Here is a 20,853-nt window from a genome sequence, read left to right as displayed (position 1 = left end):
AAACTCAGCAACTCTTCTGACAGTACCACTCAATTCGGAGTAGGACTTATGAGAATTATTTTGATGTTTTTTTATTAGCTCACATCACTGTCTTTTATTTACTTTTTGCTACTGGTGCATTACTTACCCTAAAGGCAGATTTTTCTGAAGTCTACAGACTTAACCAAACATGGTAGCCTGTGACAATTACTATTTCTTTGACAGCAATGCCCTCCTTCCAAGGAAGAACTATGAGATATGGCAGGAGAAATTTCCATCAACCACAGAGACTATTCAGTCCATTCTGTCCCTGTCAATTTTCAAGATTTACTCAAATTGTATTCAATAACTGGATTGAAAAAATTACTCCAAAAAGAAAAGAGAGGAACTGCACGTGACAGATACTCTGTTTTTCAGAATAGAATTCTCCTCTACACAAATCCAATGAGTTCAGTATTTCTTATTCCATTTATGGGAGACAGACATTTTCTACCAGGCTTTTTTTCAAATGGTATTTTGCAGTTGTTTGGAATAGCTGAATATCTCTATTGATAGACCCTGAAACAGAGCAGGATGGGATGCAAAGTCAGCAAATCTCCAAGCATTCTGGATATCCTGAGGTGAGATACAGGAGCTGAAACCACTCAGGAGGAAAAATTAAAGAACAAAGGAGAACGGTGCCTCTCTTCCCCTGACACACGTATTCATTTGAAGGAATTTCTGACTGAGAGATGCTTCTTGCATGAAATTAATGCACAGAATTCTTCATTAATAATGTTAATGGTGTCTACATGACACATCTACAAATATTTGTTGTATGTTTTGATGGTTGTTCTCCCCAGAACACTGAAATGTAAACACCAAAACAGAATCTGATCCATTTTGTAATTTACTCATTGTCATCTAACTTAAGAAAAAGGTATTCTAGTGCTTTTTTTAAGACTTGAGTCCACAAGGAGGCTTTTGCCAAAATAGAGGGCACAGCATCAGGACATCAGTTAACATTACAAGCATCCATATTCACTGGAATTATTCCTTCTTGACAAGTGCTGAAGAACACTGTTCTGGCTTTTGTATGTACTTATACAGAGGCTGAAAGAGTAAGCAAATATCTCTGGAAGGCAACCTTGTGTTTTAAGGGCTGCTGCTCATGGTAACAAGCTCAGATGAACTAGATTCAGGTTTGGCTCTTCCTCTTATTGTCCAAATGGAACTTTATGGTAGTCGAAAGAAAAATCAGAGATACAGAATATAAACTGTAATAATTGCTCATCTTAATTTCTGTGAGATATCTATCTAAATATGTACATAGATATATATATCTCCTCAATTACATTTCAATCAGACATGAATATACCCATCTGCTGTGACCTAATTTTAAGAGAATTTTGAAAAAGAATTAGGCCAAGGGCCATTTGAAGCTGTTAATTGGTTGGCTAATCCACTCATGGATTATCCTGATGCAGAGCAGACGATCTTAACACAAAGACAGAATCTGCATGACTTACATTTACAAATGAACTTCTTTAGCCAATCTATCATACAGCCATTGCACTGCATGATCTGACCACTATGTTTAGGAATAGAAAAGCACACCAGCTGTCTCATTTCTCTGTTAAAATGACACTGTAAAGCCTCTTTGACTTATCTGCATGCACTGAAAATTAAATCCCAGTTGTTTTTTTTCTGTTAGGCCACTACAGTTACTTAGCAGGACATATATTTCCTTAAAATTCAATAAATCATTTGGAATATAAAGGTACTTATTACTTGGTATGACTGTGGGTGGCAGAACAAAGGCCAAAGGGAATTATATGTTTAAGTCAGGTTGTAGGTTTAAATCAAATTACTGAACCACTTACACATGATCTATCTTTCAAAATGAGATGCAATGTTTTCACATAATTTGTTATAACAACATAAAAAATTCACTCTCTCTACTTGTAAAATCCATAAATGAAGAAACAGGGCATCCTACAGCTCCCATTATTGTGTACATGAGTACATTTCTCCGAGTAAACAGCAAGAAAATCTTACTTCAGCTTTAGAGGAAAACGAAACAATGGGGTCTTGTAATGTAAGCTATTTCCCCATAACAGCAACACAGCAGGATACTCAAGCTGAATTCAGTTCCTACAAAAAGATAAATAAAGTAGCTCTCTAACACCTGGAATCTGACAATAGCAGAGCTAGTCAGACAGCTCATGAAAAGCGAACATTCGAAACAGAGAAAACAGCTTGCATGAACTCTGGGAATTTTTGCATTGTACCTCTGTATTGATTGAAAACGTATATAAGAAAAGGGGGAAAAAACAACATCAAGAGTAAAAAAAACATAAAGACATGTATTATATGCTAGCTAAAACATGAATTGCTCCACAACATAAATCTTCGTAACAAAAATATAGTCTTAGTATTTATTTGCAAACCTGAACTAAAGAATAAAGCATACACTGTAAGGTTTGTGTGCATCACATTAAAAGAAAATATTCTAGACATATACATTCATTATTCAAAATCATCAGGAAAAACTACCTAGCCTTTTTTTTTTTTTATGGTGGCTGCTGATATACAAATACACAACATACACACATCTTCTCCCTGTTCAATGGGTTCCTCTTAACAACCTGGTGCAACTTAAGCCCTTTTGCTTCACCAACAGTCCACTGCAGAATAAGCTTTTCTGGGTTGTTCAATGTTAAAAACAGACCTGCTGTGCTGTATCAGCATTTAAATTATTTTACAATTTCTTTCCAGAGAAGATAACCAAATGCAATTCTGATTAGTACACCATAATTGTACAGTATCAACTGTTCATCTGTGTGTTGGGCAAAGGAGGTTATTTTTTCCAAAACAGCTTTTAAAATTAGAATCTTAGAAGTCTGGGGTCAATAAAGCTGAAAAGGTAGTTTAAAATTATCCCAATATGGGAAACAGATAATTAGATTTTATACTGACTACATGTGCTGAAAAAAAGGGAAAGAAAATTAACACCTAAAGATTAATGGACAGTCTGTAGTAAGTGTTGCTTGTAGGGACACTATAAACTCATTTTCCTACCCCAAACTTCTCCATTAATTTGATTGTTAAAGATCACAGCAAAATTACCTTTATTTTGAAAAGGATAACTTATGTAAACTCAGTTAATTTTTTGAAGAAAAGATCATTAGATTACTGTAATTTATTAGGGAACTAGAAAAGACAATACAAAAAGTAGTAAATTTTTAAAATGAACTCTGTATCACAGTTTCCAATCATCAGTCACTAGAACAAAGCCAGTAACTTTGACAGTAAGATACAATACCATTGGTAAATTCTTTGGAAGGGAATGTAGCATTAGGAAAAAATGGAATAAGGTAGTGCAATATCTTCTAAAATAAACATAAGATTATCCCTTCCTGGAGGTGTTCAAGGCCAGGTTGGATGAGGCTTTGTGCAGCCTGGTCTAGAGTGAGGTGTTCCTGCTCATAGCAGGGAGGTTGGAACCTGATGATCTTTAAGGTCCCTTCCAACCATAACCATTCTATGATTCTGTAACTGTGGTAAAACATCAAATGGACAAGAAAGCCAAATTTAGCACATATGCTAATACCTAGAAAAGTGGAAAACAAGTTGTCAACCTTTAAGAAAAGATATTACACAGAGAACTAAAGCTTGATATGGCTAATTTAAAGTAACAAACCCTCAGGTTAAATTTTCTAATATATTAATTTAAAAGCTAAAGAAAAATAAAACTTCCTACATTCCTTATTTTTATGAAAAAGTGTAAAACCATATTTATAATCAGTTTCAACTTTTTAGACATTATAGAGAACATCACTCATACACCAAAAAAAAAACAACCCTGTTTCTGTCATGTGACTTAATGAAGATTTGTATTCTCCTTTTGGACAGTAAATTGTCTGATTTCCCAGAAGTATACTTTCTTGATACACTGAAAGAGAACACTTGAATAGAACTAATTTTCCATGCCTTCTGCAGATTCAGTGAGGCTCTGAGCAGCAGAAAAGCCATTGATAAGCCATCAATAAATTATTGATGTAGATTACACTGCAGTCTGCTCATTAAGAGCTTCTGTTTCTGTAAGTGATGGCAATGTTCTCACGCAATGAAATAACTGCAGGTCTACAGACTGAAGATGTCAGTGTTGATGTTGACTAGTTTTGCTTATCATGGCTTCAGAGGCCAACGAAGCAGCTAAGGGGGAATCTGATTCTCCCTTTATCTGAGAGCAACCCAAGGTCCCACAGCAATGGAAAGGATTGGTACTTTTCACTCCTGAACATTTTGAATTGCATAGAGGAATGACTGTGACAGACACAGTAGAGGAGGTGGCAGGCTGCAATTTTAGCACTGCCTACAGCTGAGACAGCATGAAGCCAGAAAACATCTCAGAGAAATTTTTGTTTAACAACTGCTCGTTATTTACACTCATATCATAAAGATAAATAAATGTTCTAGATGTTACCAACCTTCATCTCATTAAAAAAAATGTTCTTATTTTTCCTGTTCTGAAAACAATGGCTCTGAAGCTGTCTTTAATCACCCTCAACTTTAACTACTGTTTCACACTCACATATTTGAGTCTCAGCTAAGGACATTGCAAATGGACTCCCCACATGGAACCACCACTGCTGGATTATCTAATGTTATGAAATCAAGACAAATTAATTTTTAACTTTTTTTTTTTTTTTTCCTACTGAACAATTTTGATTTAGCAATACATGTTACTACAATATACCTAGAAATAAGAGCTACCTGGAGTCAGCCAGCTGCTACCCTGCAGAAAATGTTGGTGAATCACAGAATCATACATAGAGCAGTTGAGGATGGAAGGGGCCTCTGGAGGTCATTTGGTGAAACCCCCCTGCTCAAGCAAGGGTCCAAGTGCCCAGACCATATCCAGACAACTTTTGAATATTTCAAATACCAAGGACTGTGATGTATACCAAACTTCACAAAGAAGGAACTGACACAGAAAAATGAAAATTGTGCCTTTCTGAACTAAGCAAATTTGCTGCCTGGAAGAACGATCTTCTCTCTGCAATTAATTTTTCTTTAAGGTACTACCAAGACAGAGAGGATTTTGTTTGCTATCAGAGCAATTAGAAGCAAAACTCATGACAACAGATAGTAATTTCAGAGGGATTCTGTTGACAGTTGCTCTTTTTGGCTACATGACTTAAACCCAATTCAATCCCAACAGAACAGTGGTGGCAGCTTTCACAGGTCTTGAGTTGACACTGCGTGTTCTACACAGAAGTTCTCTTCAGATGCCTAAATTGAGATTTCAGATGAGAATAAATTACATGTAGGTTTTTTCCTTTTTTAAGCTCATCTATTAAAGACTAGAAGTGTATTTTAATTAAAGCTGAGATCAGATAACACCATATGACTCCAAAAACTTGACGTATATATTAATACAAATGCCTTTAACGTGTAAACCCAAGCACCCCATTTATACTCACAGAAACTACTATAAAATTTAGGTCACTGAATTTTTTATCTTCCTACTCAGAACCTAAGCTTTTAGGAAACTTTCTATTAGAAGACTCTCCAAAATCCAAAACCAAAACAATGAAAAAATGAGTAATAAATCAAGCTTGCATCAGAAACAAAAGAATAAATATTGTAGTTCTATAATACAGTCTACACAAAAACAATAACTTCAAGGAGGAGAAAACATTGTCACTGACATTTAAAAAAGCCACTTGACAGTACGACTTAATTCCACATAGATGCAAACCTAAATGCTTAAATGACAGATAAAGCACGTTTTACACCAACAACACCATTATTTCTGTGTAATTAGCGTGTGTAAATGGTAAGAGACTAAAATCAATCTTTTTTTCTCTGATCACATCAAAGGAGCCAACAGTCTAAAGACCATGATACTTTCGTCTGATGTTTTTATGCAGGAGGGTTGGGAATATATATTTTTATACATATGTATTAGTCTCAGTGATAAGAAGGATATTATAGTCTTAAAAGGGCACGTGTTCTTGCCTGAGTCTTCACTGAAGATTTACCTTTTTTTTCTTCCTTCTATGAAATATTCTTCTCCCAAAATATGTTGTAATTTAAGCAAGATTGTATCAGTTTCCATGAAAAAAAATGTCCTGATTCAATGAAATTTGGATTATGGATCCATAATTTAGTCTACTGAAGCTGGCTTCAGATTTCTACGTAGAACCACTGACAACGTCTTTCCACAACACTCACATGAGAAATGGCAAAAGCAGTAACTGTAAAACTCATAAACTGAGGAAGCTTTCCAAGGTTCACTCATTTAGAAGTGACACAAACACTTGACTCTGTTACATCTATTTGGAGGATATCAAAGTTCCTAAGAAAGTAATTCAGTTTGTGCTTAATTTCTATATAGACCTCAAATTGCACCACAAACTCTGCAACTGCAAAGAGTTAATAGATTTTAACCTTTCCAGCTGTATCATGAATGGACTCAAGGCGAAAAGTGTAAAACCTTAAAATTTAATATTAGGCAAGACAACACTGTTATATGTTCTATAATGTGTAGGTGGTGTCCTTGGTGCACAAAAGTGAGACAACCATTCCTGAGGGGTATGCAAAACTTAGGGCTTAACTGCTGGAACTCATTCTTGTAGGAAAGGAGTGACTGGGAAATCCTGGCAGATGAAGGTTCTTCCTTCAACTCAGAAAAGCAGCAAGGTGCTTCACAAGTGCAGTCCTACAGAGAGGCTGTGCACAACCTATCCCAAATTACCCATTTCTGAAAAAGTCCTATAATCCCACAGCTAAAGTCATAAGAGAATTGGTCAACTCCCAATCAACTCCTAAAATTAGAAAGTATGCAAGAGGAAGCAATCAACTCTGAATAATAAAGCAAACAATTATCATAAATGCTTTAAATTTAGCCACAGCTTCCTTTCTGTTAAAATTTTTGGTTTTATGGTCCAAAAATGATTCAGAAGACTTACAAGATATATTTTTAAGACAGTTTTAAGAAAATTAAAACCTCACAGTGAGTTGCTGTAAGAAAGGTTAAAAAATAGGGTTTATAACCTCCATAAGCCATCAAAACCTTAAGGTCAGGCTGACCCTTCCCATGCAAATCAGTGATAGAGCAATTAAACAAACATGACAGAAAAGGTTTTTAAGGAAAAGCACTCTTCTTTTTTTTTTTTTTCCTCTCGTTATCTTTAAGTGTAAGACACAAAATGTGAGATTTAAAAATTACTCCTGCTAATAGTTCATAGGCTCACTGTCTCTACAGCAAATATTCCCTGCCTGAATGCCACTTCAATATATGTAGTAGGTCAGCAGAACTCTTATACTTCATCAAGACCATAAAAAAAAGCACAGAAGAAGAAACTGAAAAAAACCCGCAACCACTCTAATCAAACAACCAACAACCAAAACCAGACCAGATGTATTAGCATTTCCGGTTTGTTATAAAAATGATGAGGTACTTATCTGTACTAGACATCTACATCAATTACACTGAATAACAAACTACACTATGCTACATTGCGGTGTCTTTCCCCTTATTTACCAGACAAACTGTTGAAAGTAAACACTTCTGGAGTATATTCATGATTTTGGCACTTAAATACCATTAAAAATCCCAGATTTTGAAACATGGCAATTAGATTAATAAACCAAGTTACTTCTGAAATTCAATCCAATTATTTTTGCCTATTACTTACACACTACTTTTATGTATTGCATAACAGTACATTTTCTAAAGGCTGTAATTATATTAAACCTCTTAAAAGTTTTCTCCACTCCAGCAGTTTCTTCTCTGGCTACATCTTAATGATAGTCACCAAAAAGGGTATTTTATAGGTAAGGATGGATTGCTCTACTCCAGAACCAATACTACTTAGTTGCAACACCCATTCAGTATTGGCACATGTGTATTACTTGATTTATAACTAATTATATGAAGTGGCAGTTGATATAGGCAAGTTCAAGAACTGCTGATGTGATCATCAGCCATTTTCTGACAGATTCACTACTTCACTCGAAACTCAGAGCCTCAGGATATGCAGCCAACAAGTGCACACTCATTTCCAGAGAGACTTGTTGAAATGTAACTGGAGTCTGCAACCCAAATTCCAAGGACTAATCAGGTACCATCTGTCATACATATTTCTGAAAGGGCAGAGGATGTTCACCTTCATCTGACACTGAATTGCCTGACATGTGTCATGAAGAAAGCAGTAAAACTATTTATTTCCCTTGCAAGTAGACAACTAAAATGCATGCTTTGAATGTTCAACTGCTTTGAATTTGTGTTAAAGTACTGTTCGGCATGACCACACCTTATAGGAGAACAATTTTTCAGAGACAAAAAAAGACAAAAAATCATAGAATCACAGAACAGTTCTGGAAAAGATCTTTAAGATCACCATTAACCTAACTTGACTGAATCCAGCACTAAACCATGTCCCTAAGCACCACATCTACACATCTTTTAAACAACCACCTCCTTTGGGCAGCCTGTCGCAGTGTTTGATAACCCTTTCAGTGAAGAAGTTTCTTCTAATATCCAATCTAAACTTCCCCTGACACAACTTGAGGCCATTTTTTCTCACCCCTTTCTTGCCCTTCTCTGGACTTGCTCCAGCACCTCAATGTCTTTCTTGTAGTGGGGTGCCCAAAACCAAACACAGGAGCCTCTCATAGTGTTCCCATCGTTGTCAGTCTGTGGGGCAGAGGACAGCAGCACCATGGTGGTGGTGGTTATACAGGCTGTAGTATTTTGTGAAATAATTGGGATTTGCAAAGATGATAGTGTATTTCATCCAAAAGGAGTGGGTGGCTGCTGCAAGCAGAGAAGACAGCAGGAAACTTGACATGAAGCTGAAAGCACCAGGTCACTAATGTGCTACTTTGCAAAAAAGTAATGGAAGTCTAAGGTAGTATAAAATAAAACAGCAATAGAAATGCGATGTGATAGAGCTATCCAAGTATCACGAGTACAAAGACAAGACATGTAAAGACAAAAAGCTGGAAGAGAAAGGGAGAGAGAAGCATTACAGAGCCTGTTGCTGTTAAAGGGCAAAATATTGAAGATGTACACTTTTATTAGCATTATTTAAAAAGGAGTCATTATGGAAGGAGACAGGGTGATGAAGCTACAAAGTACAAGAGAGAGAGGTAAAGATTAGAAATTAAGCTGGAAAAGGATGCAGTTCAATTGAAACTGAATAAATATATTCAGTCTTTATTTCAATGTATTGGTTTAAAGTTCGTCATAAAAAGCTGAGAGAAAAATCTATATTATTACAGCTTTTGAATTTTTTTTAATTAGTTTGTTGTCTTGAAGTCAATTTTTTAGATTGCATGTGAAAATTGTAATTTTCAAATCTGAACATGTTCATGGGTGAGAAAGAAACACATGTGCTTAGCAGGAATGCCAAAGGAAAAAAAACAACACAAACCTTCCTTACTTAGAATGTTTCTGATCTAATAAGTGATACACTGAAGCACCTTTGAACTCCTTCCCCTCACACAGTACCTCACACTTAGGGAAATCTTTCCAGAAATGACAGCAAAATATTCCCCACTTTTTGAGAATGGTTTAACATCAGTTTGCTCTGACTGCTGCTTCCTCTTCTGTTAAGCAATGTGATTGCATTAGGTTCCAGTACCCTCACCTCAACCTGTCAGCTTATTGCCTGTGCCTATAAAATGGATACATTCCTGTGGTCCGTGTCCCACCTAGCATAAAAAGGTCTTTGTTCAAACAATAAGAACAAATTAAATTCCAGAAACATGAGTCTTAAAATATTATTATAAAACACAAGGTATATAAATGTAACACATTCTTACTTACCTGTGCAGCTGTATATACTCCCTGGGCCTGTTTAAAAGGTGAAGGAATCTGTCAACAATCTTGTTTTTCCCAACACCCTGCCATAAATAAATATAATATTAAGATATAATATAGATGTACATAATTAAGAGTTACAAACAAAGAAAAATTTCTAATATGGTTAAAATACCCTCCATGTTCCTTTATAGGCAGATACAATTTTAATACATACCAAAGACTTCTGAACACTATTGAATGTTATATATTTTATTTAACAAGCAAATATATTCTCAAAACACTTCTCTGTCTTACCAGGGATAATCAGAAATAAGATTGTCTCTCTACAGTTATGCCATGCATGCCTACACATCCTTTTAAATCACCCTTTCATTTTAAAATAAATAACCCTTTATTTTAAAATAAATGTTTCACTATGAGACCAGCTGAACTTTGGAATAATCTCCCCAGATAAATGGTGGATTCCTCAACACTGGACCTTGTAAGACTCAGCTTGACAAGGTGCTGGGCCATTGCATCTAAACCACATTGTTACCTAGAAAGGTTTGACCAGATGATCCTTGAGGTCCCTTCCAACCTGGCGTTCTATGATTCTATGATTGAAGTTGGCATGCACTAAAGATGGAAAGATAATTCTCAGTGGTTATAGGAAACATCCTGTAAATGTCACCTCGAATGAAAATTGCGTTTGATGCGTGGACCATTCGGTGGATAAGGAATTGGCTGGATGGTTGCATCAAGAGGGTAGTGGTCAATGGCTAGATGTCCAGATGGAGATGGGTGACAAGCAGTTACCCTCAGGAGTCTGTACTGGGACCAGTGCTGTTTAGTATCTACATCAATGACATAGAGAGTGGGTCAAGAGAACTCTCAGCAAGTTTGCAGATGACACCAAGCTGACTGGTGTGATCAACACGCCAGAGAGAGGGACAGGATGTCATCCAGAGGGATCTGGACAAGTTGGAGAAGTGGGCCCATGTGAATCTCATGAGGTTCAACAAGGCCAAGTGCAAGGTCCTGCACTTGGGTAGGGGCAATTCTAATTACCAATACAGGCTGAGGGATGATGTGATAGAGAGCAGGCCTGCAGAAAAGGACTTAGGGGTACTAGTAGACAAAAAGCTGGACATGAGCAAACAATGTGGGCTGGCAGCCCAGAGGGTCAATTGTGTTCTGGGCTGCATCAAAAGAAGCATGGCAAGCAGGTCAAGGGAAGTGATTCTGCCTCTCTACTCCATTCTTGTAAGACCCCACTTGGAGCACTGTGTCCAGCTCTGGAGCCCTCAACACAAGAGGGATATAGACCTGTTGGAGCAGGTCCAGAGGAGGGCCACAAAGATGACCCAAGAGCTTAAGCACCTCTCCTACAAAGACACGGTGAGCAATTTGGGGCTGCTCAGCCTGTAAAAGACTCCTGGGAGACCTTATAGTGACCTTCCAGTACCTGAAGGGGCATACAGGAAAGCTGGGGAGGGACTTTGTACAAGAGCATGTAGTGATAGGATGAGGGATAATGTTCTTAAACTAGGGTAGATTTAGGTTGGATATTAGATAGACAGGAAGACGTGGGCGGTGAAGCACTGGAACAAGTTACCCAGAGAGGTGGTAGAGGCACAATCCCTAGAGATGTTCAAGGTCAGGCTTGACAGGGCTCTGAGCAACCTGATCAAGCTAAAGAGATCCCTGCTCAGTACAAGGGTGTTGGGACTAGATGACCTTTAAAGGTCCCTTCCAACGCAAAACATCCTATGATTTTATTAAAAGAAAATTTTCCCAACTACAAAACAACACCACTAGATTTTTGTTCTCCCTCTTCCATTCCCATGTAAAGAAAACCAAATAGCTGCTTTTTGTATTTCTATCCATGCTGTTATCACTATAGGTATTTAAAAGACTGGACCCCAGTTTTGAGAAAATGCTCAGAGGACATGAACATAGTGGAGGACCACTGTGGAGAAAGGGAGAGAGGACAGTTATCAAAGTATCTCAGTGAAGTTAACATGAGCTGTGCCATGACCACATCTTGCCCTTTCTTCACTTGTATTTGTGGATATCACCAGGCTCCCCACACACCTGCTTTTATTTCATTTTAAGTATATCTCGATTTCAGAAGATGATGCATTTTTTAAAAGGTGCATGCAGTATTCAAAAGCTAAAAGGAACTCCCACCAGATTTTAGCTATTATAAGCAAGTTAACATTTCCGAACTTCTAGACTGAACTACTTCAGAGAGTACATTATGTGCCTTCAGAGAGGCTGTGGTGTACCACTTAAAATCCTTGGTTGGCAACAGTCGCTGGAGCAAAGTTCAAGTCAAAGCTCTTTGAATTAATCTCTTCACATTCCTACTTCATGACAAGTTACCACTTCTCTTTGTCTTAGTTACTCCATTGAGAAGGCACAATGTAACAGAAAGGAAGGAAGAGACCAAAGCTATTCAGAAGGCTCTTTAGCACCAGTAAAAAGCTGCAAAAAAAAAATCTTGGATGAGTTCCCTCCTTAAGTACTATTAATTAATGTAAGGCCAAGAAAAGAAGGTTTATTCCAAATTCACCTGACCTTCACTGGATAAAGAATATGCCTGGCAGTCTTTGAGTAAACAAGAAAAGTGGAAAATGCTAACTGAGTTTGGAAAAAAACCCCTCTCTTAAATAAGTTACTGGCACCTTAGAAATAAGAAATTACAACAATGGCAACAAAGTCACTCTCCTTTCCCACGAACTCAGTGCCAAGGATGAAGCTGGATCATCTGGACACCCACACAGCTAGAGTCAACTATTTCAGCAGAAAGAATCAGAACTATATTTCATATGAACATAATAAAAGACTGAGTTGAACCTGGACTGGATTCAGAACATAATCTCGTATAATTTGCAATTATTGCAGCCTATGGTAACATTCAGAGGACAAACCAGTTTGCCATTAAGACTTGCTGTATGTTATTTATATACTCACTATGGAGCTACTTAATTTAACAGACATAGAAACATATGCTAATTAGAGAGAGAGGAACATCTGTGTTGGTGTTTTAGCTGAACTGAATAAAATTTTTTCAGAAAGCAGATATTAGACAATTTTTCTTCCATGACACGTACACGACAACTGAAACAGAAAAATGGGAAGTAAATATCTGCGCTAATGAATAACAAATAGAAAATTATGCAATTAGCAGGCAAAATAATCCCTTAGTTAAAAATTCTCCTGACATTGTAAACACTTGTTACCAAGGATAAAATTACTTAATTTTCTAGCAGTAACTGCAGTTTCAAATATAAACAGGGCTGTTACAGGTCCCAGGAGGCATTTTGCAATTCAGGATGCAGTTATTACATTAGTGGGACAAATTTCTCCCCTGCACAGCACGACTAAAGTCAATAAAGTTACAGGCCAAAAGAATTGGACCCAAGGTCGTGAAATTAATATCACGTCTCTTAGTAAAAAACACTACTGGTAAAAAAAATCTAAACATGGCCCCTCATTTTTATTTTCTTCTAGTTGATTTGCAGGTCATAAGGAAACAGCTTAAGAGGTTGCCATGTTGTGCTCTTCAGTATGGCCCTTCAGCACACAGCCATCCTGCACAGCAGAGCACCTGTTTCATTCCACAAGAATTAAACACATTTTGAAACTGGTGAAAAAAAAGAGGAATGTATTACTTTTTCACCTTAGGAACTTCTACATTGTAATTAATTTAAAAATCATATTATTAGGGAATGAAAGACAATCTTGACTTTTCATTACATTCTAGTATGTAGAACCCTCATGCCAGAGTTCTCAGTTTGTGACTTCATAGAAAAAGTTACATTGATAGCGTCGTTATCACAGAAACTTATGGCTTAACCAGGAAAATGAAGACAACACTTTTGCTAATGTAGTGTTTCTAACACTGGGTCTGGCACAGAAGCCCCTGCCATGCCCTCAGCTTGCCCGTTTCTGCCAACAAAAACATTTACATGAATATATGTGTTTTGACTGAGGCTGCTATTTTTACACCAGAGGATGTATTTCTGATTTTTTTTTTAAACTGTACTGTTCTCACCCGAGCGGCAAGCTGCACCTACACAGAACTCTCTCAAACATTCCAGGTATTATTAAGCTTATCTCTCCCTGTCTGTACCAAACCTGAATAATACACAGTGCAGTGACTGCAGAAGGTGTGTCACCAGCAGATACTAGACGTTGCTACCAGATGACCACTGCAACAGACCCTATGGTTTCTACCTCACTTGGACTTTGCAATAAAGGAACAGAGTTGTGCAAAAGCCTTGCCTTGCAGATGAAGCTGTTCATTTTTACACAAGTTGAAGAAGGAAAAGAAAGTATTTTATTTTTAGAAAAATTAAAATGCCAAGCATTTTTACAATCTGAATTTTCACACTATCAAATGAAGAAGGACAACATTTAAATGCCTTCTGTATTCAGCAGTATCTTAATTAGTAACTGAATTGTCATTTCTGATTAAGTATCAACTTCATGTTTCTTACTGAAAAAGAACATAAGGAATAAGAAAGCCAGAACAAGATGCTGAACTTAAGCATCCATTAAGCCTTAATTGTTGAAGAGAAGAAATATATTGTATGTTGTCTTTTTGTTTGTTTGGTTGTTTTTTTTTACAGTAGCACTTTCTTATGAAGTAATTTACCATAACCACAAGATGGAGACTTGTAACACAATTATTTCATTTGCAAGGGTAGATTAGCCAGTACCAAATACTTAGAAATAGTCCTAAAGTTTGCAAATGAAGAAAACTGAAAGACAAAAGAGATGTGGGGAATTCTGGAACAAGAAAAACAAGCAAAAGATGACAAATAGGGAGTGGTCCCTTATGAACATGAGGTTGTCCCAACATACAGTGCATTTCCTCCATCCACTCTTCAGGAAGATTAGCACAGAAAATGTCCCTCATAATTTTGGTAGCATTTACATGACATGGACATTAACGCCCACTCAGCCACTTTTCATTGTTACACTCTACACTCTACTCAGGGCAAGTGGTGGAGTCACCATCCCTGGAAGTATTTAAAAGAAATATGGATGTAGTGCTTAGCAACATGATTTAAGCACTGAACGGGTAGCTTAGGTTATGGTAGGTGGATTTAGGTTATGGTTGGACTTTATGATCTACAAGGTCCTTTGCAATCGGGATGATTCCATGAAAATTGTGTAAGACCTGTAAGAGATGACTGAAGTACTGAAGGCCAACTACTGTGTGTCAAATCTGCCAGGGTACAGTCAAGCAGATAGACACACACTGACTAAAATGCACCTAGTAATATTGGCTGTACATATTGAAACTCGAATAAAAATAAAACATACATACTATTTAAAAGACACATTATGGAACGGACAAGGGCTAATGAAGCAGTAGCGAAGACATGGCTAGGGATCACATTCTGTTCTCAAGACATAGTATAAGATGCATCTGTTCAGCTACACAAAATTGCAATTGTGCTGCTTTAAATAACTCATGATAGATCATGGCAGAAGTGTACTTTAATGTTATTTATATACTATATTCATATTTATAGTTATGCCATATTTATACAGTGAATGAAAACAGAGTCACTTTAAAGGCCACAATGCACACGACTTGTTATTAAATACTTCCTGTACACTGACTGTGCCCTAAAACCAGAAACATTCAGGATTCATTGCTATGACAGAACCACTTTAAATTTATGAGATCAGCTATCTGAACAGTTCATACCATAAATTATGGCAACAGAATAATGCCAAATAAAATACTTCAATTTTGTTTAACATGTGGGTAAGTGTTTTAGAACTTGAGGGGTATAAAATAAGAAGTCACAAGGCTCTCTCTCTCTAGAAAGCCACAAATCCCTTATAACAAGAAATTCAAGGAGACAGTAAAAGATAGCAAGTAGTGGCCAATCCATGAGCTACACAATGTCCATCAGGAAATCTTTCACCAAAACACAGCCTTAGGAAGCAGTATCAGAGGCCATATTTGAAGTATTAGTATTTTCGTTAATTGGAAGCTATTTCATAGCCAAAAAATAATATATATATATATCCACTGCCTTTCCCAAGGACTCACAGAAACCTGTTTGCTTACACATGAAATAGAAGCACATTCCAGTTAGCATCCAAAACACATCAACAACCAATGTAAATAAATATTTAGACAAACCCGTATTTCACGTAATATATTTATGCTGTGAAATTCTGGGCCATATAAGCTCTAGGGAACACACATTAATGAAGTGGATTATAAAGTAGTTTACTTCAGAGCCGAACAGTTCTATAGGTACCTGTTGGTATCTAACACTTATCTTCAAATTCTCTTTGGTTGCATTGAGAAAGCTAGTCTCTGACACCCACCAATTTAATTATAATTTACTGAATTTCAAACACTAATTGTTAAAGTTTGTATCTTGAAAACAATTTTGGTAAAATAACTCTCACTAGGCAGCTCTTAAATAAAAAGACTACACAAAAGAGACTGTGCTTACAGAATTTTTTTAAATAAGGAGACAGGACTTAAGCTAACAAGAATTTTGTGTGTGTACTTGTCTAATGAAAGCAAAAGAGATAAAAGAGGAAAACCACATTCTGACAACCAAGAAAAAACAAATACAGTATCTAAAAGAAGGACTACAGGTTCAGCCTTGCACATTGAATCATAGTCAAACGAAGATACTCACTTTTACAGTCATCGCTTTGATGGACCAAATTATGTTCTAATATATATGAGTATATGCCAATTCATTTAAATATCTAGAAAATTGCACAAGCATTCAAAGGGGTGTTAGCCTTACAGCCTGAAATACCCAGAGCTCGGTGTATTTGAATTGTCAGGTATTTACAGTCAATTTCCATGATGCACTCATTGACCAACAAGGAGTCCAACAGAAAGGAACTCAAAACAGTTCTTAGCACCTGTTTACTTCTTCCAAATGCAAAACACAGGTACACATTGATATATGTATCAAGCAATCATAAAACCACACCTTCTCATTACAGACTGAACTGCTAAAGTAGCTGAAGAGCAAAAAATCCTGTTTTCACTAATTTGCTTCACAAAAACAGGATGAAAATGCCACTATATTCAATGGGAAGGTTCCTGCACGTAGAGCATGAAAGCATATTGATGTAATATGGTTGCTTTTAAAGTACTTTAACAGGACTCATCACATTTGCAGAAATGTACAGTAATATATTTAAGAAACTAGCCAAGCAATTTCTAAATCGTTAGTGACAATCCCTGAGAATTCAAGGATGTTCAGTGCAGTCCCAAAAGACTGTAGAATGGCAAATATATTGCTCAAACTTAGTAGTATTTCAAAAGGAAAAGGTCAGTTGGCCTCTTCTTAGTCACACGTAAAAACAGTGGAACAAATTAGTAAAGAGCAAAAGCACTCAGATGTATGTTAGCAATTAAAAACCAAAACCTGTATTACTGATTTGCCAAAGACAAATCACAGCAAATCAATCAGTTTTCTAACTTAATCGTACAGCTGAGCTGTGTCTAGAATCAAAGCAGTATGTTCCAGTACTTTAAACCAGTTAAATCCTTTAATACTGTCTTCAATCAGAGTTTCATAAGCTTGGAAAAAATGTGGCAGACATGAAATACTTAAAGATGAGTATTCCACTGCTGGAAAATTACCTTCCACCCTAAAAACTGCACTCATAATCTTTAAAATGTTTATGACAAATGGGCAGAACATATGAAGCATGTGTTAGGGCCCTGAGTGTACCACCCAGCTCTGCAAGCTCTTTCCCACCACCTCAGATTTTACTTGCCTATGCTGAAATTCAGCTCTGACATGGTGCTGCTGCCTCACTGGGGTCCCCTTTACCTGCTACAGTGTGGGAGCTGCACGTACACTAAGGCCCTTTCCTTAGTTCCTTCCCAACCTACACTGGGGCGATGCTGTACTTGGCTCTGTACATTGCTGATCCCAGCCTGGACTTGATGACTTGACTTTCCAGCTTCTCAGACCTGCTTCACCACCACAGACCTGTCTGGCAGCCACTGAGCTCTTTCTTGACTGACCATGACTGCTGTCATGACCTGCTCTTCTTGCTTGGACACTGTGGGACTGTGAACCTTGTCATTGAGGATACTGTCCCTGCTTCCATCCCCCTGTGGAACTGCCCACTCTTGCTATTCCCTAACGGCAGGTCCTGCAGGCAATCCATTGTAGATAACATTTTCAATACTGACTTGGAAGCTGGCAGAGGGAGTAGTATTTATGAAAGAAATAGATCTTCTTTCATGTATGAAATATTAATTTCTCTTTATGAATAGATGAAAACTTTTGGGAGAACCTGGCACCATCCATCAAAAATCTACAGAGGTTTCAAGTACAACATCTTCATAAATTCAAGCTGTTAACAAAGATGAGACTGTATATAGCTACACTGTAATTTTAATACATGCACATTAATAACAATTAGCATTTTATATTCACTGACATGTTTGTTAGACCATTTCTGTTTTGTGTTAAGACTTTTTCCAAAGGTTATTGCGAAACAAAGAGAAACATCTGCTAGAAAATTACTATATCCTTGCTAAGGGAAAGCCAAACTAAAGGGAGATTACATTATGAGGGAAAAAAACAACCTGGTAGCTTAGGAAGCATCGCAGAAATAATAACAAAAACTCTCATATTTTTTTTTTCAGAACTAACTGAATATGGCTGAATATGAGCCAGCAGTGTGCCCAGGTGGCCAAGAAAGCCAATGGCACCCTGGCTTGTAGTAGAAATAGTGTGACCAGCAGAAGTAGAGAGGTGATTGTCCCCCTGTACTCAGCACTGGTGAGGTCACACCTGGCCTCATTAAATAATGAGTTTGTTCCATGCATTGTAAGTGATGTTTAACTCACCTGATTGCCAACTAAAAGAAGATGTTCTCCCAGCAGAAAGTCCTTTAGCATATCTTCCATTACCATCATGTGCTAGAGAAACAAAAACACAATATTCACCCCTGTGTTAATACACTCAAGTTTACACATTCACTAATAATAGTAGTACAACAGGAGCTTTAATTTAAGGATTGCAGGCCAAAATTCTTTGCACTTTATCTTTCCAACTATTTCATAGCAAAAGTCTCTCAGCCAATAATGGCAGAGACAATCTGTCCAGTGACTAAAACAATGAAAAAAAAATAAATACTAACTCTCCGTACTTATTCCCTCTGCTCCAACTGGTTGTGGGTGACTGATTTCCCTTCATATATTTAATTCTCCATAATCACTCCTAACGCATTTCCTTTTAGCCTAGTTGAATGCTTGTCACCCAGAGTGTAAGAACTTTCATTAATATGTAGATGACAATTTTCCAGCAATTGTAATGAGAGGAAGTAAAATATATCCTTGTAGGACCTTACAGAAACCAGAGAGAAAAAAAGGCAGCTGACTTAGATTAAACACCATGTCTAGCTGAATGACAAATAAACTTTTCTATTCTAATTAAACTTTATTTTCAAGGAAAACAAAGATAGGAAAATGCAAGCTCAAGTCTAAAAGTGTTTCTTATGTGTCTTATAACTTCTAAATTAGACTGCCTAATTGAAGCTAAAGTGCTTGAGGTGTATTTTACATATATCTAATATCATAAAAGATAACACACACTGCACATTGTCTCACCTTAACTTGCTCCTCACAATTTTTTTTTAAAGGATCAAAAGGATTTAAGGATAATGTAGCGATACAGACTATTTTACTCACAATAGCCATGTATATTTCTGCACTGTATCCAGTAAAAATAGGTCATCTGTAAGTAGGTCAGACAACCTACTTAGAGAAATGAATGCTTGCTTTTAGATAAACATATTTATTTTTCATGTTATCATGTCTAATACTTGATTTAAAATAAATAAATAAATGGTAGCTTGCCTGTAATATCTGAGCATGGATACGCTCAGTTTCTAACTATGTGAAAGATGTTTTAGGTTTCCAAATCCCTCCAGAATAGAGGCTGGGGGTGGGCTAAGAAACTCTTGAAAATACAGCTTAATACCACAAAATCCTAACCAGGCATGTCAAAAGACTATTGAATACTCGACACACAATTGAAAGAGAGAAGCTCAAGGCATATTACAGTATTTTATGGCATGTGTATACACTGGTAATTTGTAACTGATGAGAATAATTTTGACCAGGTACAGCATAAATTCTAGTAAGTCAGTTTTACCACACACAGATTTTTGTATTTTATTGCTAAGGCATGAATACTTCCTTCTGATGTCTTCTTTTTTTATCCTAAATTGCACAAATACTTGTACATTATAGTTCCCTTGCAGAACAGCTCTCCCACAAGAGATATTGTGTACTGATAATTCTTTGTTGTTTTTTTTTGTTTTATTTTGTTTTTTGCATCAGGACCTTAACTAACATTGTATTAGGATGCATGTTGACATTTCAGATTAATTATTTACACACTATTTACACAGAGAACCTGTAAGTAGACACATCAATATCATGTCGATTTTATCAATCCATATTCTTCAAAGCCTAACCTGAAAGTGGCATTTGGCATGATCACCTAAAAATTATTTCCACCCCTGTGCCACAGCAATGTTCCACAATAATGCCAAATTCCACCAGAACATGAGGTGTTTCAAGACCAAACACACAAAGGAAAAACCCACGTATTTCATTACATGGTGCAGCACTGCAAAGAGGTGAAGATATTTTTTTTTCCCTCTGTTTTGATTTATTTTTGTAATTTTTAGATACTGGAGAGGAAGTGTTGTGCTAGACTCATAAATCAAATTTGTTCTCCAGCAGGTTTTGCTAAACAATCATAACAGCACTTGAATGATGGAACTATAAACTAGCAATACAGAAAATAAAGAGTAGAATTAATTTAGAAATGGGAACAGCTATCCTGACTGGTATTTGGTTGTTGTTTCCTTCAGCATTGAGTGCATAGCTCCCAGGGTCAGATACAGAGCAGGTTGTTCTGTGCAGCATTTTTAACAGACAAAACCTAAACAAAACAGATGCATGATATCTGAACACAGGTTGTGTACAATTTTCCGAAGCTATAAGCAAGGAAAAAAAAAAGAGCAATGCAGATACA

General features: G+C 36.8%; 1 protein-coding gene across 1 annotated transcript in view; it reads right to left on the bottom strand.

The window, feature by feature from the left end:
- Positions 1 to 20,853, bottom strand: part of VWA8 (von Willebrand factor A domain containing 8) — a 184,770-nt gene that overhangs the window by 91,619 nt on the left and 72,298 nt on the right. Inside the window, exons 20-21 of the mRNA XM_051609029.1 lie at positions 18,654 to 18,725; positions 9,803 to 9,879 (exon numbers count right to left, since the gene is read on the bottom strand). Of these exons, the coding sequence (XP_051464989.1) occupies positions 9,803 to 9,879; positions 18,654 to 18,725 (149 nt within the window). The remainder of the gene's footprint in view (positions 1 to 9,802; positions 9,880 to 18,653; positions 18,726 to 20,853) is intronic.

Source organism: Apus apus, chromosome 1 (assembly GCF_020740795.1).
Source record: "Apus apus isolate bApuApu2 chromosome 1, bApuApu2.pri.cur, whole genome shotgun sequence".
Taxonomy (NCBI): Eukaryota; Metazoa; Chordata; class Aves; order Apodiformes; family Apodidae; genus Apus; species Apus apus.
Note: the sequence above shows the minus strand (reverse complement) of the source record. Positions and strands in the feature narration are given on the sequence as shown.